Genomic DNA, 22,081 nt, shown 5'->3' on the forward strand with positions numbered 1-22,081 from the left:
AAAATATGGATTTTCATCTAGAAAAAGAGAAGGCAAAGGATAGACACATCAACAGTGTTTAAAAGACACAGCCTGTTATGTTTGTGCCTCAGATGCAAACCCATCTCATTCAGCAGGAAGGATTTTCTTACAAAGGTAATGGGGTTACATGCGGAATATATCAGCACCAGATTTCAGAAGAGGGCCCTATGGCTTATTAGACTCAGCAGCCAGGATGTTCTCGAATCAAGCAGACGCTAGAGAGTCCTTCCCTTCTTTATGGCAATAAACATGAGGGTATTGAAAAAAATCATGTGTCCTACTGATAGCTGTAAACTGGATTCAACAACCAGTGTTTTCCGCAATAATTTTTGGAAACAAACTCTATCACTGTCTTACAATACTTAAAATATTTGTTTTTTAAATCAGTACACTTACCAGAGAAAGTAAGAAGGACTTCATATGACAGTTGATGACAAAAGAGTTAAATCATCAGTGTTTGAAGAATCAAGTGTGTTATGTGTCTGTACATGTCCTGGGTACTCTCTGGACTTCTCTGGCTGCTGCCAGAACACATCTAATGAGCAAATGTTTCTCAGGCTGTTTGCTTTTCCTAAAAGATTCTTTGGGGAATAACACACATCTTCAAGAAGAACCTTACTTCTCTTTGGCTCTCTACATTGGCAAGTGGAGACACAAAACCCAGATCCAAATATATTTGATTAGATCCTTTCCTTAGCCAAAGTGTGAGGTAGGTGAAATGAGCCATCAGTTTTCCTTAGGCATCCTTCCTTTCAGATTCCTCCACTGTGCTCTAGATGCTCAGAAGTTTGTATACTATCTCCTTCCTTTTATAAGTTCAGTTTCAGACTGCCCATCTTCTCCCACCATGCTTTGTCTACCGTCACTCCTAAACCATCAGCTCTTATTCTTCACTACTATCCCTACGGGTAGCCTACATGACTGACAATCAGAAATTCATGTTTTCTCCTCCCGCTTCTGCTACGGGCCAAGCCCCACTCTCACTCCACCCCTAAATCGTGCCTCTGTTGAGGCCAGTCCTTCTGCCTAGAATCATTTCTTCCCAACCCTGGATGTTGACCACTTCCCAATCATACGTCACGGGCCATGGCTGACACCCAGCCTTTCACAGAAACTTCACATATTTTCTCTAATAAGAGAGATGATTTTTCCTTCCTTTGAAATTTCAGAGTGATCTGTTTACCCTTTTATTATCTTGTTTGATAATATATTTCTCTTTTTGTTTATGAGCCGCTCTACTGGATACATCATGAAAGAGCAGCCTTATTGGATGCTCCCATTCCTCACATGAGTCATGTCTGAAGAGCCTCACAAAGCCCTTTGCTCAATAAATAATGGTGGCTGTTACCTCTTTCAGAGCCCTAAAAAGGGCTCTCCTCTGACTGGAAATTGATAATGCAATTACATTTGATTAAAAAATGGCTTAGTGCTCTGCTTTTCAATCAATCATGCCCAGTGAAAAAAGGATCTCACTGCTAAATATATTTATGATATATTCCATATTCTCTTCTGGTAGTTTATAATGCACAGACTCACATGGAAGACTGAGAAGTTCCACTTCATTAATGCTAGCTTTTCCCAAATTTATTTGATCACGTAACACCCATTTCATAGTTCTCCTTTCAACACTACAAAAAATTGACCTGCGAGTGATTGGATAAATACTGTCTTAGGGCTTCTATTTCTTCACTGTCACTAACACCTTCATTCTCGAGGAACAGAGTATAAATAAATATAAGTAGCTATACTGTAGGAATAATCTGGTAGAGATCAGGATATCTGGGCCTTCTCAACTCTTGCCATGCACCTAATCATTTGTTCTCTTTCTTTAAAACAAATGTTCATAAAAGCATCATTTCTCCTTGGATTTGGGCCTAGAAGTTCTTTGAAACATGAGAATGATAAAAATAGAACTGAATGTGGTTCATTAGGCCAAACTATCTAATATTAATTAAGCATATTCTTTTTTCTTCTCCTCATCCTTCCTCAGTCCCTTCCTTTCTTATGCCAAACCAACTGAAATATCCGAAAATGTTTCCACTGGCAAAGTCTGGACAACATTCAGATGAACAGTTGGGTTCATAAAATTATCTTACTTTGAAAATTAGTTGGATGATTTTGATTAGAAAGAAAGCCTGTGATTAGATTATAAATCCTTCTGCATCTACCATATAACATTTTCAAAACTGATGAATAAGGGAGTCAATCAGGTTACCTGAGTGCACAGAAGTGGAAGTCAGAGTGTCTCTGTGACATGCAACTAACCTGTGCTCTTGAGCAAGTTGCTGAGTCTCTCTGGGTCTCAGTTTCCTCGGCTACAACGTGAAAGTATAAATGGTTCCTTACAAGGGTGCTGTGAGGTTTAATAGGTATAGTGGTTAAGAGAACCCTTAGCATATATTAAGTGCTTAAAAAAGGCTCTGTGCTATTTTAAGAGAGCGTAAGAAATGGATTTTCATTTCAGTCATCTCTGATATAAAGCAAAATGGGGGAAAATAAAAGACATTTTAAGTCATCGTGAGTGTGTGCTAAGTCACTTCAGTCACGTCTGACTCTTTGCAACCCTTTGGATTGTAGCCTGCCAGGCTCCTTTGTCCACGGGATTTTCCAGGCAAGAGTACTGGAGTGGGTTCCCACGCCCTCCTCCAGGGGATCTTCCCGAGTCAGGGATCAAACCCGTGTCTCTTATGTCTCTTGCACTGGCGAGTAGGTTCTTTACTGCTAGCTCCACCTGGGAAGACCTGAAGTTCTATCGTCCACAGTTAAAAAGCAAACTTCATTGGGAATTGACATGCTACTATATTTAAAATAGATAACCAACAAGGATCTGCTGTAAAAAATATTTTTAAAAAATCATTAAAAAGGCCAACTTCATTTTCCAGAATCCCCTTCTTTCTGTGAGTCAGGGTTAGAAGTGGCTGAAAGAGAAAATGGCATGAGATTTGGAAGGCAAAATGGAAGCAGCATCCATTCATCTGAAATTCTTTTTGCAATCAGATACAGTGACAGAGGCGGTGGCAGGTTCTAGATTGCCTTTGCTCTCCTGAGTTCCATGTCCATTTCTTATTTCTAACTGTAGGTCCTGATGACCATCAGGAAATAGATCCACTACCCGATATCTGGCTGTGGTCCTACAAAGGAAGAAGCTAAACAGAGGCAACAGCATCTCATAGACGTCTTTACAAATCACTCCTTCATAGTTACAGTTACCTAGTTGTGCCTGGCTGCTCAGACTGGTTGGTGACTTCTCTGATCCTTCAACTCCTCTTACGGACCTTCACTTCCCCAACTCTTCTTGCAGCTGTATGAGTTCAAATCTGTCATCCCCTAACACAGGTTTGCTGATTGAACCCTGGCAACTACCAGTACCAGAAGTGCTTCCAAGGAACAGAATTTTACAAATGAACCCTGGAGTTAGTTCTCTCATATGACTAGACTTAAAGGCATTAATGACAAGTAGTAAGTGGGACCCTGGTCATTCAGGGCAGAATGGTTATATAAACTCTCACTGATAGTTACCTGGAGTGAAGTACCTAGAGAAAGCAAGGTTCTGGGTTACAAAATACCTGCTGCAATACAATTTTTTCAGAGAAACAAATAGAATAAGGACTTTGGGGTTGGATTCATTGCTTCTAAATCAGGTGGAGAACTTAAGAGAAAGAGATACACCTGGGGTTTTACATTCACAGCTCAAGGTCTAAGTTAGGAACCAGAAAGCTTTTATGACTGCCTTGAAATAAAACCTTTTTAACTATACTGCTGATGTCCGACCACCTGTGATATCTTCTAAATCTATATTCAGATTCAAGTCCTGGAAGATCCAGAACCAGATAAAAAGTATGACTCAAAGGTGTTAACATACAGGCCAAAGGAATTGTAGGATTTCACCAGTTCACATTAACTGAAACCCAAGATTTATGTATAGGAATGTTTTTAATGATATAAATTATGGTAAAAGGAATACAATATTCTATTAATTGCTTTTAATATGGGTTCACTAAGCTGAGATACTGGATTCAAATTGTAAGTTCTTAAGTCTGAGAGTAACTCTAACAATAAGACTGAAAACTGGACCCAATGGTGGTCTACATTGAATGAAACTGAGATACTAAAACTTTCTTGCTATAACTTCCTTGTAATAAAGAGGAAAGTATACACGAATTTAGAGAGATTTAAAAAAACCACATAGATGTGCTCGTCTATGTGTTAAATTTGTCCTCTAAGAGGGTCCAAAGGGTATTTCCTTCACCAGGACTTGAAAAATACATTGGTGAAGGTAGTACTGGGATCCTTAAAGAGCTTCTTAGTAGCTGTTCTCTGTAAACCAGAAAGGACATTGGGAAATGCTGCCACAGGACACAGCTTCTTGAATTTAATGAGGATGATGGAATTCTACAAGGGCATTTAAATTCCAGGGACCAGATAGGTATGGTTTAAGGGGCAAGCAGAGTCAAAAGGGTAAAGGTAAAGGTTTGACCCACAAAGATTTCTGGCATTGGTTAACTGATTACGGAGGCCAGAGTACTGAAAGAGATGAGCATGCTACTAAAGCCCTGCTTGATTTGTATAAGCATTTAATCTCTAGATTTGATGAAAGTAACTATGACCTGAATCACCACACCAGGGAATTCCTTTTCCTTGATCCATTCCATGTGACAGAAGGTTCACAGACCCATAACTTTCTGAATAAAGGGGAGGCTATATCTTTTAGAGGAAGGATTCTGCTACAAATTCTCCAAAGTTCATACTGTAAATCTAACTTCTAGTCTTCCCTGATGGGATGAGTGTACTGGGAAGAGGGAAATAATCAGACTTTTTGATGACCTCTAGATTACTGACTCTGAATCGATACTAATTGATGGTGACCTGAATTGCCACTGAAGTCCCACAGTCAGAGCAAGAGTCTATGCTTTGGCTTAAATCTGTCTCATACTGAATCAGAGTCCCTAAACCTATCTGACAGTTATTTTCCTAATTCTGAAAGGTACATTTGGAGGAGAAATACTCAGAAACTGGCAGAATTCCTGCTTCACTGGTTAACTCCATGATCTGTAGAATGAGGGCTTTTATGGTAGCAACGGCACTGTCAGTCCCTAGAACTGGCCCTTACATACCAAAATTAGAAACAAAATCAATACGGTGTTCATGAAGAGATGAGAATTACTTCTACCAAAGAGGATCTGAAGGATGCAGGAATGATAAATTCATTAATTCATTCTTTCACTCTTTCTGTCTATTGTCCTTACAGAAGATCGATGGATTTTGGAGAATTACACTGGATTATCGCAAATTTAAACAGATAGGCAAGGGAAAAGTTACACAGGAAGAGCAGACATTCTCAATTCCACCCCTTGATTCTTGAATTCATAAATCTAGATAGAAATATCACCATGTATAGGTTGATGAATCAGGCCATACATAACAACTCACAGGAATCAGACCATATACAACATCTCAGAGGCCCCCGAAAATGTTTTCCATTCAGCTGGTGCCAGAACAAAATATTTAAAAAAAAAGAAGGCCATTGCATCATCCTGTTAGGCCATCTGCTTCGAGGTGATGCTGAACACAGGAGTACCAGAGTCACATGGGCGGGAGTACAAGAGTCACATGGGCATGAGTCCACTGCCATGGTATTTACTGTAATATGAATTCTCTGAACAGAAACCATGCCGTATGGAATACCCCAACCATGAACAAGGCATTTGATAAGTTCATGGATGGTGTTTTGGCAGAAACTTTGCAGGCTGGGGAGGCAAATCCATACTGAGGGTAAGTGGCTATTTCTGTGAGAACACATCACTGCTTGTTTGGTGATTAAAGTGAACTAACGTAATCTTACTACAATCAAGGCCGTGGGGTAGTCCTGCCATAGAATGGTGCCATGTTGGGGAATAATATTTTCTCTGCTATTGTTAGGCTGAGCCCTTGTGGTGGCTGTAGCTGGAGGAGGTCTTGGTGAGTGGAAGGTCATGTTCCTGAACCCATGCATAATCTCTAGTCCTGCCACTACTGTCTCTATTCCTGGGCTCATGGGCAAGGACAGAGGTGGCTAGTGAAAGAGACTGGCCAACATACACAGAACTTGTCAACTTGTCCAACTGGTGACTAAGTCCTCCCTCCTGATAGTGCTCTTTGGTGTGCAGTTAAATGGAATGTAAGTTATTCACATACCTTTTCTTCAAAATTTCTTCATCACCCATTTTCAAACCATGCTCCTTCCAAGTCCTTGTCAGTCCTGCAAAACATCTGGATTGCAGTAAGATTACATTAGATCACTTTAATCACTGAACAGGCAGTGGACTATTTTCACAGAAATAGCCACTTACCCTGAATACGGATGTGTATCGCCAGCCTGCAAAGCTTCTGCAAAATACCATCCATGAACTTACCAAAAGCCTCATTCACTATTAGGGTGTTCCATATGATATATTGTTTCTTTTGAGGGAATTCATATTACAGTAAAAAGTGTGGCAGTGGACTGATGTTCTCTGAAATCTCCAGTATTAATTACCATGTCCCACATCACCCTGAACACATGGCCTGACAGAATGATGCAGCAATGCCTTTTCTTCCCCAAGTATTCAATTCTGGGTGAAGACATTTTGGAGGTTCTTTAAGATGTTGTGTAGGGTCTAATTCATCGATCAGTAAATGGTGACATTTCTGCACCAATTCATGGATTCAGGAATCAAGGGATGGCTTAGGAATGTTTTCTCTCACTGTGTAAGTTTTCCCTCTCCCATTCCCCTACTATCTTCCATAAGAAGTGTTGAAATTGACTGGTTTTATATATCAGCAATTAAACTAAAGGATACCCATAGTAAGGGACAATCTAGAAACAAACTGTACCTTATATGAAAATGAAGGTGAAAATATTAATAAGGGAAGTCTTAAGAACTATAAGGATTTTGAGGCTTTATTCTACTTGCAATCTATCAAGTTAGCCTGCCACACTTTCAGGGCAGAAGACATAAAACTCCTGGGTTAGAGACAAAGAACTTTATTACTTACAGCAACAGCAGTAGCCAGAGAATCACTAGCTCCCTGAGCCCCACTTCCCAGAGGATGACATGAAGAGAGCCAGGCAGGACCTGCATATTCAGTGAACTGTGTTACAGGAGAGAGATCCCAATTTTAGGGAACTTGAAACTTTCATAATGAGAAATAAGCATGTTTGCCCTTTGCTCCAAAAAAAGACACTATCTTTACCTTCCAAGGCTGTTCATTACACAAACATCCTTTAGAAGACAGTCCAGAACAAAAGCAGACAGTGCCAAGACATGTGGAAATGTGAGAGACTCAAGAAGAACTGCCTCCCAACAGGAAGTTTCACATATTTTATTGAAAAATCTAAGAAATCATGTGAATCATGTACAATATTTTCTCACAAGAAAACCTTAAACTGGTTTTTAAACGTTTCACAGAATTGTAAAACTTTTTAATTTTTAAGAAGAAAAACACAATGAAACTACCACAGTATTATAAGATTTTCGTTTTTCCTTGTTCCTAGGGAAAAGGCTGAAAAACAGTAAATCTTCTCATTACGATTTGTGAGGCTAAGTACTATACTCTAATAAATCTGCTAAAAAGATACAAGGAAATGGGTGGATCAACACTTTCTTTGTTCAAAATATTTTAAAAGCTAAAATATAATGACAACATGTTAAAATAATACACATTTTGGTAGGATGTTACCATTTCTATAACGGTTTCTCTACACTCTATCAACAGTGCAATGGTGATTCAGTGTTAATCATTACAGTGTTTCATTGTTACAATACTTGTGTTCAAGTACATGTTCATGAACATGACCAAAGTCTCTATTCAGACTTTTCTTTTCCATTATTAAAATAAGGTTATAATTACAGTAGAACTTTTCCTATGGATATCTCTAAATCTGAACCCAATGCATAATACATTCTCTAAAAACCTGTTCAACACTATGAGGTTTGTTATGCTTACACATCTCCTGCAGATTACAGAAAATGGGCAAATTCTGCATCAGGATACCAAAGGAAAAAAAAATGATATCTCTCCATATGTAACTAAACTATTAGGCTAAATTAGTATATATTCTGGATAACTCAATGGTATTGTCAGGGAGAGAATAGCACCTTAGAGACAGCCCTAACTTAAAAAAAAAAATTGTTAACATTTTTTTTTTTAAGTCTAAAGATCTTGATTGGTTTTTGTTTTTCCCTTTTTATTTTTATTCTGGAAACTGGATCCAACTTATTTATATAAAATTATTTATGAAGCCATATAGTATAAATCAAAATGTTTGTAGAACCAAAGCAAACACCATATTGGATGTTTTGCAGGCAAAAAAAAAAAATAAATTAATTAATTTGATTAAATTATATGTAATCTGATAATATTTGGTCTGAAAAACATGCTAGTGTGTGTGTTTATAAATAATGTAATTGCAAAGAGCTGTTGGCCAGCCAGCCTGCTAGAGGTCAACTCTTCTGCTGCAGCTTTTGGGCATAGAAGTCCCTGCACGTCTCACAGCAGCGCTGATACCACCGCATGTCCTGACAGAGGTTCTTCTCACGTATCACCCGGCAGTACACAGGCCACTGATCTCCCAGGCACTTGAAAGTCAGAGCAGCTGTGAAACAAACACAGGGAACTTAATACATGCAGATAAACTAGGTGTCGTGAGTAGAAACAAACAGCAATCATTTAAGGGGGGGATTTTGTACACTCATGTTGACTCATATACATAACCTTCCAGAACATAAAAGACAGAGATAAACAAACACGCACACACACACTCTATAATAAAGGAGTATAGTGAATGAATACTGGCCTTACTCATGAGCTTTTATAGACTTATTAAAGATAGATTTCCCAAAGCCACTGAGGGTACTGCAAATGGCTTTTAAGTTTCCATTTCATGACTTCTATTTAATCTTCTTTTGGATTTGTAGTTGAGAAGATTAAAAAGAAAAATGAGTGTGTTCAATATGTTCATCATGATGAGAACACAAATTAATAAGTGCTATTATGGATGAACTTGCAAAGAAACAGCAAAACAAAAAAATCTGCTTACACTTATTTCACATTCCTCGTTTCCTAGACAGCAGACATGTCTAGCTGTGATATCTAAGAGTCACAATTTCAGGCATCCTTAAAATCAAGGCTGATTAACAAAAGTGACTAAAATTTACAGTAATGAAGTGTTTGAAAGGAGTTCTTGGTATAAAAAATTCAGTGAGGTAAATTCGGCCCCAGTTTTTCCAAAGAAATAGCGTGTTCTGGCATGTATAATGAAAGACAGTCTGCAGCAACTGTTTCTTTTGCCACTATTCTCATATGATTCATTATTTTACATTTAAAAACCTTAGATTTTCCAACCACTGTGCTTCTATGTTTGGGGATGTCCTTCAAGAAAAAATAAACAGAGAAAATGGAGTTTTAATTTAATTCTTCTTTTAATTCATTATTTTATGCCACATTTTATGTCAAGAAGGACTCCAAATAATTGTTGGAGAAAGGGATTATGTTGCTTTTGAATACAAGGATTTATCACATCTGCTCTAGGATTGCTTAACTTCTTGTCTTAACTAGTTTTAATTCTACTTGAACTGATTATTTCTTAGAAATGTTAGTTATTTGGCTTAAAAAAGAGAATTTTTATATTTCCATGAAGAACCAAACTTTTCCATTCGATTGAATCTTATGCTTGGAGAAGTATCTATGACAATTTAGCTCTTTGAATTTTGGCAACATTATTCTGTATGATTTAACTGATCCCCTGGAGATTATACATACAAATTAAAACTGAAGGTGTTCCCTCCTGGTAACCATACATTTGTTTTCTACAGCTGTAACTTTATTTATGTTTGTAAATAAGTTAATTTGCATCACTTTTTGAGATTCCACATATAAGTGATATTATATGATATTTGTTTTTCTTTGTCTGACTTATTTCACTCAGTATGCCAAGAGGGAAAGGAGAGGGGGTAGGTTACATTGGGAGATCGGGATTGACATACACACACTACAATATATAAAACAGGTAACTAATAAGGGCCTACTGTAGAGCATAGGGAACTCTAGTGAATACTCTGTGATGGCCCACATGGGAAGAGAACATAAAAGAGTGGATACATGTATATGCATAACTGATTCACTTTGCTGCACTGCAGAAACTCACACAACATTGTACATCAACCACACTACTATAAAAATTAATTTTAAAAACAACACATAATGTTAAACAAATGAACCCAGTGACATCCAGGCAGCAGTGCTATGAAAAACTGCTAACTGCCACAAAAATAAAGGCTAATGCATTCATGAATACTTTTATGCAAATACAGGATATAGTACTTAAAATACATACTCTAGACGTTGTATTAGACTGACTGACAGTGACTGAGAATATATGTGAAAGCATTTTATAACATAAAACTATGTAAATCAATGCTACTACTATTTATTTATATTTAATATTATGTCCTTAAGTGTGAAAAAATCAGTACCTTTTGTTTAGTGGTGTAGATCCATGTACCTGCTCTCCTTGAAAGTGAGTTTTTTACTCTCTATCTCTCCAAAGGATAATTTGTACCCAGGATCACAAGGAAGGCTATTAACAATGAAGAGATCCAAGATATACACTACAGCTTCACCTTTCCACCAACATTACCTTAACTGAGGGTTCTGCCATGGGACTGGTCAGAATAAAAAATGTGGTTACATCCTCCAACCCTTTTTAGGCTGATCTTGAGTGATATGGCATTCTCATTTCCACAGCCTGGCTCTGAAGTGACAGCTCAGGAACAAAAACAGTTTTCATTTGGACTATATGGTTGAATAGATCCAATTTAGTCAGAAGCAAACTAATTAGTATAGATTGATAACTAAGCTTTAAAGTGATACATAAAACAGAAGAAGCCATGATCATTTCTATGTCTGTCAAAATCACTCCCTTTTTTTGGATCTGCTTACCCAGCCTGGGTGATGTTATAGTATTTACATTAATCTTCTCATTGCAAGGCTGAAGGTGGCATGGTCTGTACGCTGCAGGTTTTTCTGAAGAAAAGCATTCATTTCCATGTCTTCCTGTGATCTTATGCATGCATTGAATAACACGGGACTGCATTCCTTTGCCACAGGTAATTGAGCACTAGGAGAGATACAAGGCTTTGTCAACTGTTCTTTTTGCTGTTTCCTTTTTCTGGGCTGTGAGTCACCTTTTCCTTATATTTGTTAAAACTGACATGAGCCACAACATCCAGGGTTGATATAAAACAAGGGTCAGAAACGCTGCTGCTCATAAATTGGACACAATGCAGTTTAGAACACCTAGCTGACCTAATAAGGCAGAGCTTTGAGTGATGAAGGATGATATAGAATGAATAAACAACAAGGTCATATTGTAGAGCATGGGGAACTAGATCCAGTATCCTGTGATAAATCATAATGGAAAAGAATATGAAAAGGAATGCATACATATGTATAATGGAATCACTTTACTGTACAGCAGAAACTAATACAATAGTATAAAACAACTAAACATCAGTAACATAAAAATGAAAAAAAGTTTGTTGACTTGGGAGATAGTGGGTGATACCAGTAACACACTTGGACTGACAGTTTTTAAAGTTTTAATATCTAGTTTGCAACAAATGACTTGCTGTTCTTTAATTTAGTCACTGATGCTTGACAGTTAGATATGCCCAACTGTGGAGCTGTGTAGATATACACCAACTGTGGGAGCTGGTGATGGACAGGGAGTCCTGGTGTGCTGCAGTCCATGGGGTCGCAAAGAGTCGGACATGACTGAGCAACTTAACTGAACTGAACTGTGGAGCTGGATCCTCATTATAATCTTTCAATGCACTCATCCACTCTGGCCTTAAAATGTTTATTAATAACATCAACATGGCAGAATTCCCTGGTAGTCCAGTGGTTAGGACTCCATGCTTTGACTGTTGGGACCCAGGTTCAATCCCTGGTCAGGGAACTAAGATCTTGCAAGACTTGTCCAAAACAACAACAACAACAAAAAAAATCAACTTGATGTGTTAATGAAATAATTGCTATATCTTAGAAGATTGTTGTCATTGTTTAGTCACTGTGTCTGACTCTTTTGCGACCCTCGGACTGTAGCCCTCCAGACTTCTCTGTCCATGGGATTTCCCAGCAAGAATATCAGTGTGGATTGCCACTGCCTTCTCCAGGCAATCTTCCCAACCCAGGGATCAAACTCACATCTCCTGCATGGGCAGGTGGATTCCTTACCACTGAGCCACCTAAGAAGTCCATCTTGGCAGATAACATGATATCAAAAATTGTGCAAATATTTGAAAATCTTGTATTTTTCTATTAAGACAGCCTTTTAACGTATCTCCTGTAATGAAATAATGTAATGTACCTGTATCTCAGTTAAATATAGTTTGTTTTCATTTGTAAGTTATTTCAGAGAACATATTTAATGTACAATGTCTGTTTATTAAAGAAGTCTCTTGGGTCCATGTATATCACTAGATTTAATTTGTTATACAGATAAGCTGAGGTCTAGCTGAATGAGAAAATACAAAAATATTTTGTGAGAAAGGGAATATGCTTGTGCTTTGAAAATATTTATTTACTAGTTATATTTTCTTTGCAATAAAGATTTAGTCATATTTGGCCAAATAGTTCTTAAAACTTATATCTATTTAAAAACATGATCTCGGCATATTCTACTTGAAAACTGGTCAATACTTTCTGATTGTCATCTTTTAGATAGGCAGGCACAAGTTTTATAACCGTTTCCCTTCATATTTTACCAAGTCATTGTTAGGATTTCATTTTCTTCCCAAGAATTTTCAGTTCTTCCTCTACTATCATCCTGGGTTCCAACTCTTTTTATTTTCATCAGCAGAAGCATTCTACACAAACCCTTATCACCTCAAGTCTGTCTCCTACTGTTCAATTTGTCTTTAGCCTCCAGCCTTCTAGTCAATTACAAATATTAACAGAGAATATGTATTCTCTTAAAATTGCTTTATATACATAATCTCCTTGGAGAAACTTCAATTATTGAGTTGCCCATTGCCTACGAGATAAAGCCCAATATCCTCGAATGTCCAGGCTGGCATTTATCTACCTCCTCAAATTTGATTTTCTACCTCTCTGCTTTAGGAATCATTTGCTCTATAAAACACTAATGTCCATGTACTTTCTGCTCCTACAACTAGAACCGTGTTCATAGAAGGATTCCTTTCCAGATGACTGGCCTCTTTTCAAATCACAGTCTCAAATCCACTACCCTCACGAAGTGTTCCACAATTATCCCAGCTACATGCATATTTATGCAACATTTATGGTTTAAAACCATATACCTATCTATCTGAGGCTATCCCTTAGAATCACTTGGGAAAAAAAACCTTTTTAACTATATATTTTAAGGCCTAGAATTTCTAAGGCAGGAAACAGATGGAATCTGGGAATATACATTTTTTAAAAAAAAGTACCTAGGTCATTTTGCTGCACAGCCTGAATTTGGAAAACACTGGTCAATAGTATGTATTCTACATTTGATGTAGCTCAGTTTGTATTACTTCTTATGTCTGATCAATATCTTTTCATGCATCTAGTGTGTCTCTTGGTAATTTCAGGCATCTAGTGTGTCTCTAGGTAAATTCTTGAAATTAAGCTCATTGTCATATCACTTTGGAGAAGGCGATGGCACCCCACTCCAGTACTCTTGCCTGGAAAATCCCATGGATGGAGGAGCCTGGTAGGCTGCAGTCCATGGGGTCACGAAGGGTCGGACGCGATTGAGCGACTTCACTTTCCCTTTTCCCTTTCATGCATTGGAGAAGGAAATGGCAACCCACTCCACTGTTCTTGCCTGGAGAATCCCAGGGATGGGGAAGCCTGGTGGGCTGCCGTCTATGGGGTTGCACAGAGTTGGACATGACTGAAGCGACTTAGCAGCAGTAGCAGCAGCAGTCATATCACTTTCAGTAATAAAACTTACATATCATGTATAAAAATAGCTAAGAATAACACAATAACAATTGTATGTGCATGCCATTTATGCATCTACTTTACAGATAACTGATCTTTCTAAATTCTATAAATACTTCTACATAAAACCTTCTTTGCATCTGACAAATTCTAGCTTTATACAAATAGCAGATTAAAGAACAACTTAGATATTACACCCTTTTAAATCTGATTTTTTTTTCCTCATTAACTTCTACAGGACCTAAATGCTTCTATTAGTTTAAGCTTTATTATAATTTAAAAGCTATTATAAGAGGAGTCACTGTTTACATGGTCTTTGTCCTTTGGAAGACTCTTAATATTATTCAATAGATATATGCATACAGACACCATGCTTCTTAGTAATATTTTCAGGAAAACTCAAAATAATTAAACTAAAAACTTTAAGTGGTTAGGTTTATGTGGAACTATATCATTCTAGTATCTGCTTTTCTAAAATTTCTGTAGATCTTGAAAGTAATCACAATATCGGAGACATGAAAAGAACAACAGAAGTTTTATAATAGATTAACTCCTTTTGATGTAATAGAGAAGGTTCTTAATCATATGTCAAAGAAGTCTAGTAATCAATCATAGACTATTACCAACCCTTTCAACTAATCTTATATTAACTCCAAAGGACATGTGTAAACCAAAGTAACGTCATTTTTTTCAGGATCACAAAGTATATATACATGATAACTTAGAATACACAATTTTAGTAGATAATGGTTGAAGAGTGCTTCCATAAATTATTTTTTAGAAAATTAAGAGAAAAAAGTTCATTTAACTGAAATTGCACATTTCTGCCTTTGAAACTAATGGAATAAGCTTTATTATGAAATTAGCCCAACAGCTTTATAATATTATTTTTATTAGAATACTTCAATAATAAAAACATCAAGATTTTACTAGTAATTATTTTCTTTATAAAATATATGTGGTAAAAATTTATTACAAATGTATGAAAAATAAACAGATATACTTGAAATGCCAAAACACCAATACAGTATACTAACGCATATATATGGAATTTAGAAAGATGGTAACAATAACCCTGTGTACGAGACAGCAAAAGAGACACTGATGTATAGAACAGTCTTATGGACTCTGTGGGAGAGGGAGAGGGAGGGAAGATTAGGGAGAATGGCAATGAAACATGTAAAATATCATGTATGAAACGAGTTGCCAGTCCAGGTTCGATGCACAATACTGGATGCTTGGGGCTGGTGCACTGGGACGACCCAGAGGGATGGAATGGGGAGGGAGGAGGGAGGAGGGTTCAGGATGGGGAACACATGTATACCTGTGGCGGATTCATTTTGATATTTGGCAAAACTAATACAGTTATGTAAAGTTTAAAAATAAAATAAAATTAAAAAAAAATAAATAAAAATAAAAATAAAATTAAAAAAAAAACTATTTCTACTTTATTATAGAAGGTACTACTGAATAACTGGATATCTTCTCAAATCACATCACTATGATTAAAGACAGACAAATATTAAAAGGAAAAGTCACTATAATTTTGGCTTGAAATGAGGAGCTGCTGCTGCTGCTAAGTTGCCTCAGTTGTGTCCGACTCTGTGTGACCCCACAGATGGCAGCCCACCAGGCTCCCCCGTCCCTGGGATTCTCCAGGCAAGAACACTGGAGTGGGTTGCCATCTCCTTCTCCAATGCATGAAAGTGAAAAATGAAAGTGAAGTCACTCAGTCGTGTCTGACTCCCAGCGACCCCATGGACTGCAGCCCACCAGGCTCCCCCATCCATGGGATCCTCCAGGCAAGAGAACTAGAGTGGGGTGCCATGGCTCTAATACTGTCTCTAGAATCTAATGTACCTGGGACTTAGTTTTCCTTTTCATTAAGTAAGGCACTGTAGTAGATCATAGCTACACTTTCAGGTCTAAATTGCTATGAAAGGAAACACTCCAAATAATTTATTATTAAAAGTTACTGCAGTCAGGCAATTTTTAAGCAGTGACACTGCATAACAGTAAAGACTGCAAATTCATTATCTAATTATTCACTGTACTATCCAACATTGGTATGATAGCAGTCCACTAAATGATGTCTCAAAATTATATTTTGCTTGAATGTTTCAGAACATTCAATTGTTTATTGGCTTCTCAAATATTTACCGATTACCCACCATGTTCAGGATTCTGTGCAGAAGCTAAAAACAGCAGAAATGATCAATACTATGAAGCTGGTGTTTATTTAGGATCTATTAGATGCCAGATACTGGCATATAACTCTATTATATGCCATAACCTATATGCCAGATACAGGTTACATTTATTTTAATATCTCATATGAAGCCCATGAGCACCATTATTACTCCTTTTACACACAGGAGAAAAGAGAGGCTCAGATAAGTGAAACAAAGTGCACACAGTTTCACAGCTAAGAAGTGGTGGTACTGGAGTTTGAACTAATATGTACTAAAGTCAGAGATGGGACATGTAGACTACTCGATACTAGAAGATGGCCAATATTTCTCTTTATGTTAACAGAAATATTTCTTTTTTCTCTATCCTGCAGAATAACCACTTATCCTAATTAGAAGGCTTTTTTTTTTCTTTTTTTTGGAGTTGTGTTACTATAACACAGGCTACGTGGTATGAGATAAACTCTTTTGCCATAAGGTCAACTAAGTAGCATGCTTTATCTTTAGACAGAGTGATCATAGAATTTAACATCCAAATCAGAGCACTTGTGAAAGAAGTTCTGATAACTATTCGTAGACTATGAGCATAAAAAAGGATGGTCCTGGGTAATCTGGGATACACTGTCACACTATCTATAGACGACTTACTGACAGATCTATGTATTAGATGGTAAATGGACACATGAAATACCTATTATAATCCAGTCATTATCTAATATGCTTTTATACATAATATCTTGGTTAATCTTGCTCATAAACCTAATATCTGACTCTTTACAACCCCACAGATTGTAGCCCGCCAGGCTCCCCTGTTCATGGGATTCTCCAGGAGTCAAGGTTGCACTGGAGCAGGTTGCATGCCCTCCTCTAGGGGATCTTCTTGACCCTGGAATAGAACCTGCATCTCCTGGGGCTCCTGCACTGCAGGTGGATTCTTTTGCTGCCGAGCTAACGGGGAAGCCCAATTTCATTCACTCAATCAACAGATATTTAGTGAAACTATACAGTGGAAGTGAGAAATAGATTTAAGGGCCTAGATCTGATAGATAGAGTGCCTGATGAACTATGGAATGAGGTTCGTGACATTGTACAGGAGACAGGGATCAAGACCATTCCCATAGAAAAGAAATGCAAAAAAGCAAAATGGCTGTCTGGGGAGGCCTTACAAATAGCTGTGAAAAGAAGAGAAGAGAAAAGCAAAGGAGAAAAGGAAAGACATAAACATCTGAATGCAGAGTTCCAAAGAATAGCAAGAAGAGATAAGAAAGCCTTCTTCAACGATCAATGCAAAAAATAGAGGAAAACAACAGAATGGGAAAGACTAGGGATCTCTTCAAGAAAATCAGAGATACCAAAGGAACATTTCATGCAAAGATGGGCTCGATAAAGAACAGAAATGGTATGGACCTAACAGAAGCAGAAGATATTAAGAAGAGATGGCAAGAATACACAGAAGAACTGCACAAAAAAGATCTTCATGACCCAGATAATCACAATGGTGTGATCACTCACCTAGAGCCAGACATCCTGGAATGTGAAGTCAAGTGGGCCTTAGAAAGCATCACTACGAACAAAGCTAGTGGAGGTGATGGAATTCCAGTTGAACTATTCCAAATCCTGAAACACGATGCTGTGAAAGTGCTGCACTCACTATGCCAGCAAATTTGGAAAACTCAGCAGTGGCCACAGGACTGGAAAAGGTCAGTTTTCATTCCAATCCCAAAGAAAGGCAATGCCAAAGAATGCTCAAACTACCGCACAATTGCACTCATCTCACACGCTAGTAAAGTAATGCTCAAAATTCTTCAAGCCAGGCTTCAGCAATATGTGAACCGTGAACTTCCCGATGTTCAAGCTGGTTTTAGAAAAGGCAGAGGAACCAGAGATCAAATTGCCAACATCCGCTGGATCATAGAGAAAGCAAGAGAGTTCCAGAAAAACATCTATTTCTGCTTTATTGACTATGCCAAAGCCTTTGTGTAGATCACAATATACTGTGGAAAATTCTGAAAGAGATGGGAATACCAGACCACCTGATCTACCTCTTGAGAAATCTGTATGCAGGTCAGGAAGCAACAGTTAGAACTGGACATGGAACAACAGACTGGTTCCAGATAGGAAAAGGAGTTGGTCAAGGCTGTATATTGTTACCCTGTTTATTTAACTTATATGCAGAGTACATCATGAGAAACGCTGGGCTGGAAGAAACACAAGCTGGAATCAAGATTGCCTGGAGAAATATCAATAACCTCAGATATGCAGATGACACCACCCTTATGGCAGAAAGTGAAGAGGAACTCAAAAGCCTCTTGATGAAAGTGCAAGTGGAGAGTGAAAAAGTTGGCTTAAAGCTCAACATTCAGAAAACGAAGATCATGGCATCCGGTCCCACCACTTCATGGGAAATAGATGGGGAAACAGTGGAAACAGTGTCAGACTTTATTTTTCTGGGCTCCAAAATCACTACAGATGGTGACTGCAGCCATGAAATTAAAAGACGCTTACTCCTTGGAAGGAAAGTTATGACCAACCTAGATAGCATATTCAAAGCAGAGACATTACTTTGCCAACAAAGGTCTGTCTAGTCAAGGCTATGGTTTTTCCTGTGGTCATGTATGGATGTGAGAGTCGGACTGTGAAGAAGGCTGAGTACTGAAGAATTGATGCTTTTTTTTTTAGAATTGATGCTTTTGAACTGTGGTGTTGGAGAAGACTCTTGAGAGTCCCTTGGACTGCAAGGAGATCCAACCAGTCTATTCTGAAGGAGATCAGCCCTGGGATTTCTTTGGAAGGAATGATGCTAAAGCTGAAACTCCAGTACTTTGGCCTCCTCATGCGAAGAGTTGACTCATTGGAAAAGACTCTGATGCTGGGAGGGATTGGGGGCAGGAGGAGAAGGGGATGACAGAGGATGAGATGGCTGGATGGCATCACTGACTCGATGGACGTGAGTCTGAGGAACTCCGGGAGTTGGTGATGGACAGGGAGGCCTGGCGTGCTGCGATTCATGGGGTCACAAAGAGTCGGACACGAGTGAGCAACTGATCTGATCTGATCTGATGATGTGTCAAATACTCTTTTGGATACCAGAAAATAATAGTAAACGAAACAGACATCTGTTCCTTCAATCAGTTTACACTCTAATAGTGGGAAGTGAAAAGGTCAAGAACACATTGTATATCAGATATTAACAAGTGCTATAGAAAAACTAAAGCTGGGAAGGAAGACTGGGAAAATCTGGGCTATGGGGTTTAGCAATTCAAATGGGATGATCAGGGAAGGAAGGACTCATGGAGAAAGTGACAAAGACATATTCCATGTGAAGGAGAAACAAACCTCAAATGCAATCTTCTGTTTCCAAATACAATGTTCCTTCCATTGTGTTTTTACAGATCTTGGATCAATTTCAATGAATGTCTCTTTCCATTTTCTTCCTTCCTTCCTTCTTTCTTTGCTCCCTCCCTCCCTCCCTTCAATCTTTTTTCTAATACATTTTAAACTTCTTCACATATGTACTAGGTTAAAATATATTAGAGACAAGGCAGCACTCTAGACATCCATTGAATGCCAAAATGCTAAAATGTCAAAATCAATTTGCCAGCAACTGGTCAAAAAAAGAAAAAGAAAAACACAGGGTGTACCAGATAAGTTGCCATTGATCTTTCTTTTACAAGGAATGTTTCCTGACTAAAGTTATTTAAAAAGAGAGATTTGTACTGTCTGACAAATAGTCTGTTCCCCAAACAGTTTTAATATTGCCCTGAAGGACCTTTGAAACTAAGCACATGAATCAGTTCCATGAATTAGAAGTCTTTAATTCTAAACAGGAAACACAACCCTGATGTACTAGGTTTACATAGTAAAAAAGGGAAACAGTAATCTTTAGAACAAACTTAAATAAGCAAGGCACAAGAAAAAAATGATGCTGGTAATCGCCCTTTTCCACCTAAAGTATCTGAAAACAAAATTTGCTTTGACGTAATGAATTCATCATTTCAATCTACCTGAGAAAATGATGACATTCCCTGCACTTGAGCATTATCTTTAGATAAGGTCATTATAGATTTCTCCGATAATGGAATAAACTCTTTCTTGACCTAGGATATTTAGTGACAATCTCTAAGATTGTATTAAATTATGTCTACATTCGTTTTCATGTCAAACACTAAATATGACAAAGGAAGCTTCCTCAATAATTCAAACAGTCTGAACTATTAAAATGATTAGAGACATAGTTTAATGAATGAGAACAATGAATACAAATGGTAGCAAATTAGCAAGAAGACTATATTCTCTCTTAAAATGAGATCTCTGGAGAAGGGAATGTCTACACAGTTCAGTTCAGTCACTCAATCGTGTCAGACTCTGCGACCCCATGGACTGCAGCACGCCAGGCCTCCCTGTCCATTGCCAACTCTCGGAGTTTACTCAAACTCACGTCCATTGAGTCGGTGATGCCATCTAGCCATCTCATCCTCTGTCGTCCCCTTCTCCTCCTACCTTCAATCTTTCCCAGCATCAGGGTCTTTTCAAATGAGTCAGTTCTTTGCATCTGGTGGCCAAAGTATTGGAGGTTCAGCTTCAACATCAGTCCTTCCAATGAACACTCAGGACTGATTTCCTTTAGGATGGACTGGTTGGATCTCCTTGCTGTCCAAGGGTTTCTCAAGAGTCTACTCCAACACCACATTTCAAGAGCATCAATTATTTGGCACTCACTTTTCTTTATAGACCAACTCTCACATCCATACATAACTACTGGAAAAACCACAGCTTTGACTAGATGGACGTTTGTTGGCAAAGTAATGTCTCTGCTTTTTAATATGCTGTCTAGGTTAGTCATAACTTTCCTTCCAAGGAGCAAGAGTCTTTTAATTTCATGGCTTCAGTCATCATCTGCTGTGATTTTGGAGCCCAAAAATATAAAGTCTGTCACTGTCTCCGCTGTTTACCCATCTATTTGCCATGAAGTGATGGGATCAGATGCCATGATCTTAGTTTTCTGAATGTTAAATTTTAAGACAACTTTTTCGCTCTCCTCCTTTACTTTCATCAAGAGGCTTTTTAGTTCCTCTTCACGTTCTGCCATAAGGGTGGTGTCATCTGCATATCTGAGGTTATTGATATTTCTCCCGGCAATCTTGATTCCAGCTTGTGCTTCTTCCAGCTCAGCATTTCTCATGATGTACTCTGCATATAAGTTAAATAAGCAGGGTGACAATGTACAGCCTTGACGTACTCCTTTCCCTATTTGGAACCAATCTCACTCCAGTATTATTGCCTGGAAAATTTGATGTACAGTGGAGGCTGGGAGGCCTACAGTTCCTGGGGTTGCCAAGAGTCGGATATGACTGAGTTACTAACACTTTCACATCATGTATTATAGACCCTTAAAACTATTTCCATTATTTAAAACTTTCTTTTTGTCATTGTTACACAACACAGTAAGAGCTAACTAACTTTATTTTTTTTTTAACTTTACAATATTGTATTGGTTTTGCCATATATTAACATGAATCCGCCACAGGTATACACATGTTCCCCATCCTGAACCCTCCTCCCTCCTCCCTCCCCGTACCATCCTTCTGGGTCGTCCCAGTGCACCAGCCCCAAGCATCCAGTATTGCGCATCGAACCTGGACTGGCGACTCGTTTCATATATGATATTATACATGTTTCAGTGCCATTCTCCCAAATCATCCCACCCTCTCCCTGTCCCACAGAGTCTAAAAGACTGTTCTATACATCATTGTCTCTCTGCTGTCTCATATACAGGGTAATTGTTACCACCTTTCTAAATTCCTATATATATGCGTTAGTATACTGTATTGGTGTTTTTCTTTGTGGCTTACTTCACTCTGTATAATAGGCTCCAGTTTCATCCACCTCATTAGAACTGA

At 38.1% G+C, this 22,081-nt stretch overlaps 1 protein-coding gene and 1 non-coding gene across 2 annotated transcripts in view; one reads left to right on the plus strand and one right to left on the minus strand.

The window, feature by feature from the left end:
- Window positions 1-7,365: 7,365 nt before the first annotated feature.
- ADAMTS19 (ADAM metallopeptidase with thrombospondin type 1 motif 19) overlaps window positions 7,366-22,081 on the minus strand; it is a 276,274-nt gene continuing 261,558 nt past the window's right edge. The window contains exons 22-23 of the mRNA XM_055548380.1: window positions 10,981-11,158; window positions 7,366-8,635 (exon numbers count right to left, since the gene is read on the minus strand). Coding sequence (XP_055404355.1) covers window positions 8,484-8,635; window positions 10,981-11,158 — 330 coding nt within the window. The 3' untranslated portion in view covers window positions 7,366-8,483. The remainder of the gene's footprint in view (window positions 8,636-10,980; window positions 11,159-22,081) is intronic.
- TRNAQ-UUG (transfer RNA glutamine (anticodon UUG)) lies at window positions 11,927-11,998 on the plus strand. The gene has a single exon. It is a non-coding gene; the product is annotated as a tRNA-Gln (tRNA).

The sequence above is a fragment of the Bubalus kerabau genome, chromosome 1 (genome assembly GCF_029407905.1).
Source record: "Bubalus kerabau isolate K-KA32 ecotype Philippines breed swamp buffalo chromosome 1, PCC_UOA_SB_1v2, whole genome shotgun sequence".
NCBI lineage: Eukaryota > Metazoa > Chordata > Mammalia > Artiodactyla > Bovidae > Bubalus > Bubalus kerabau.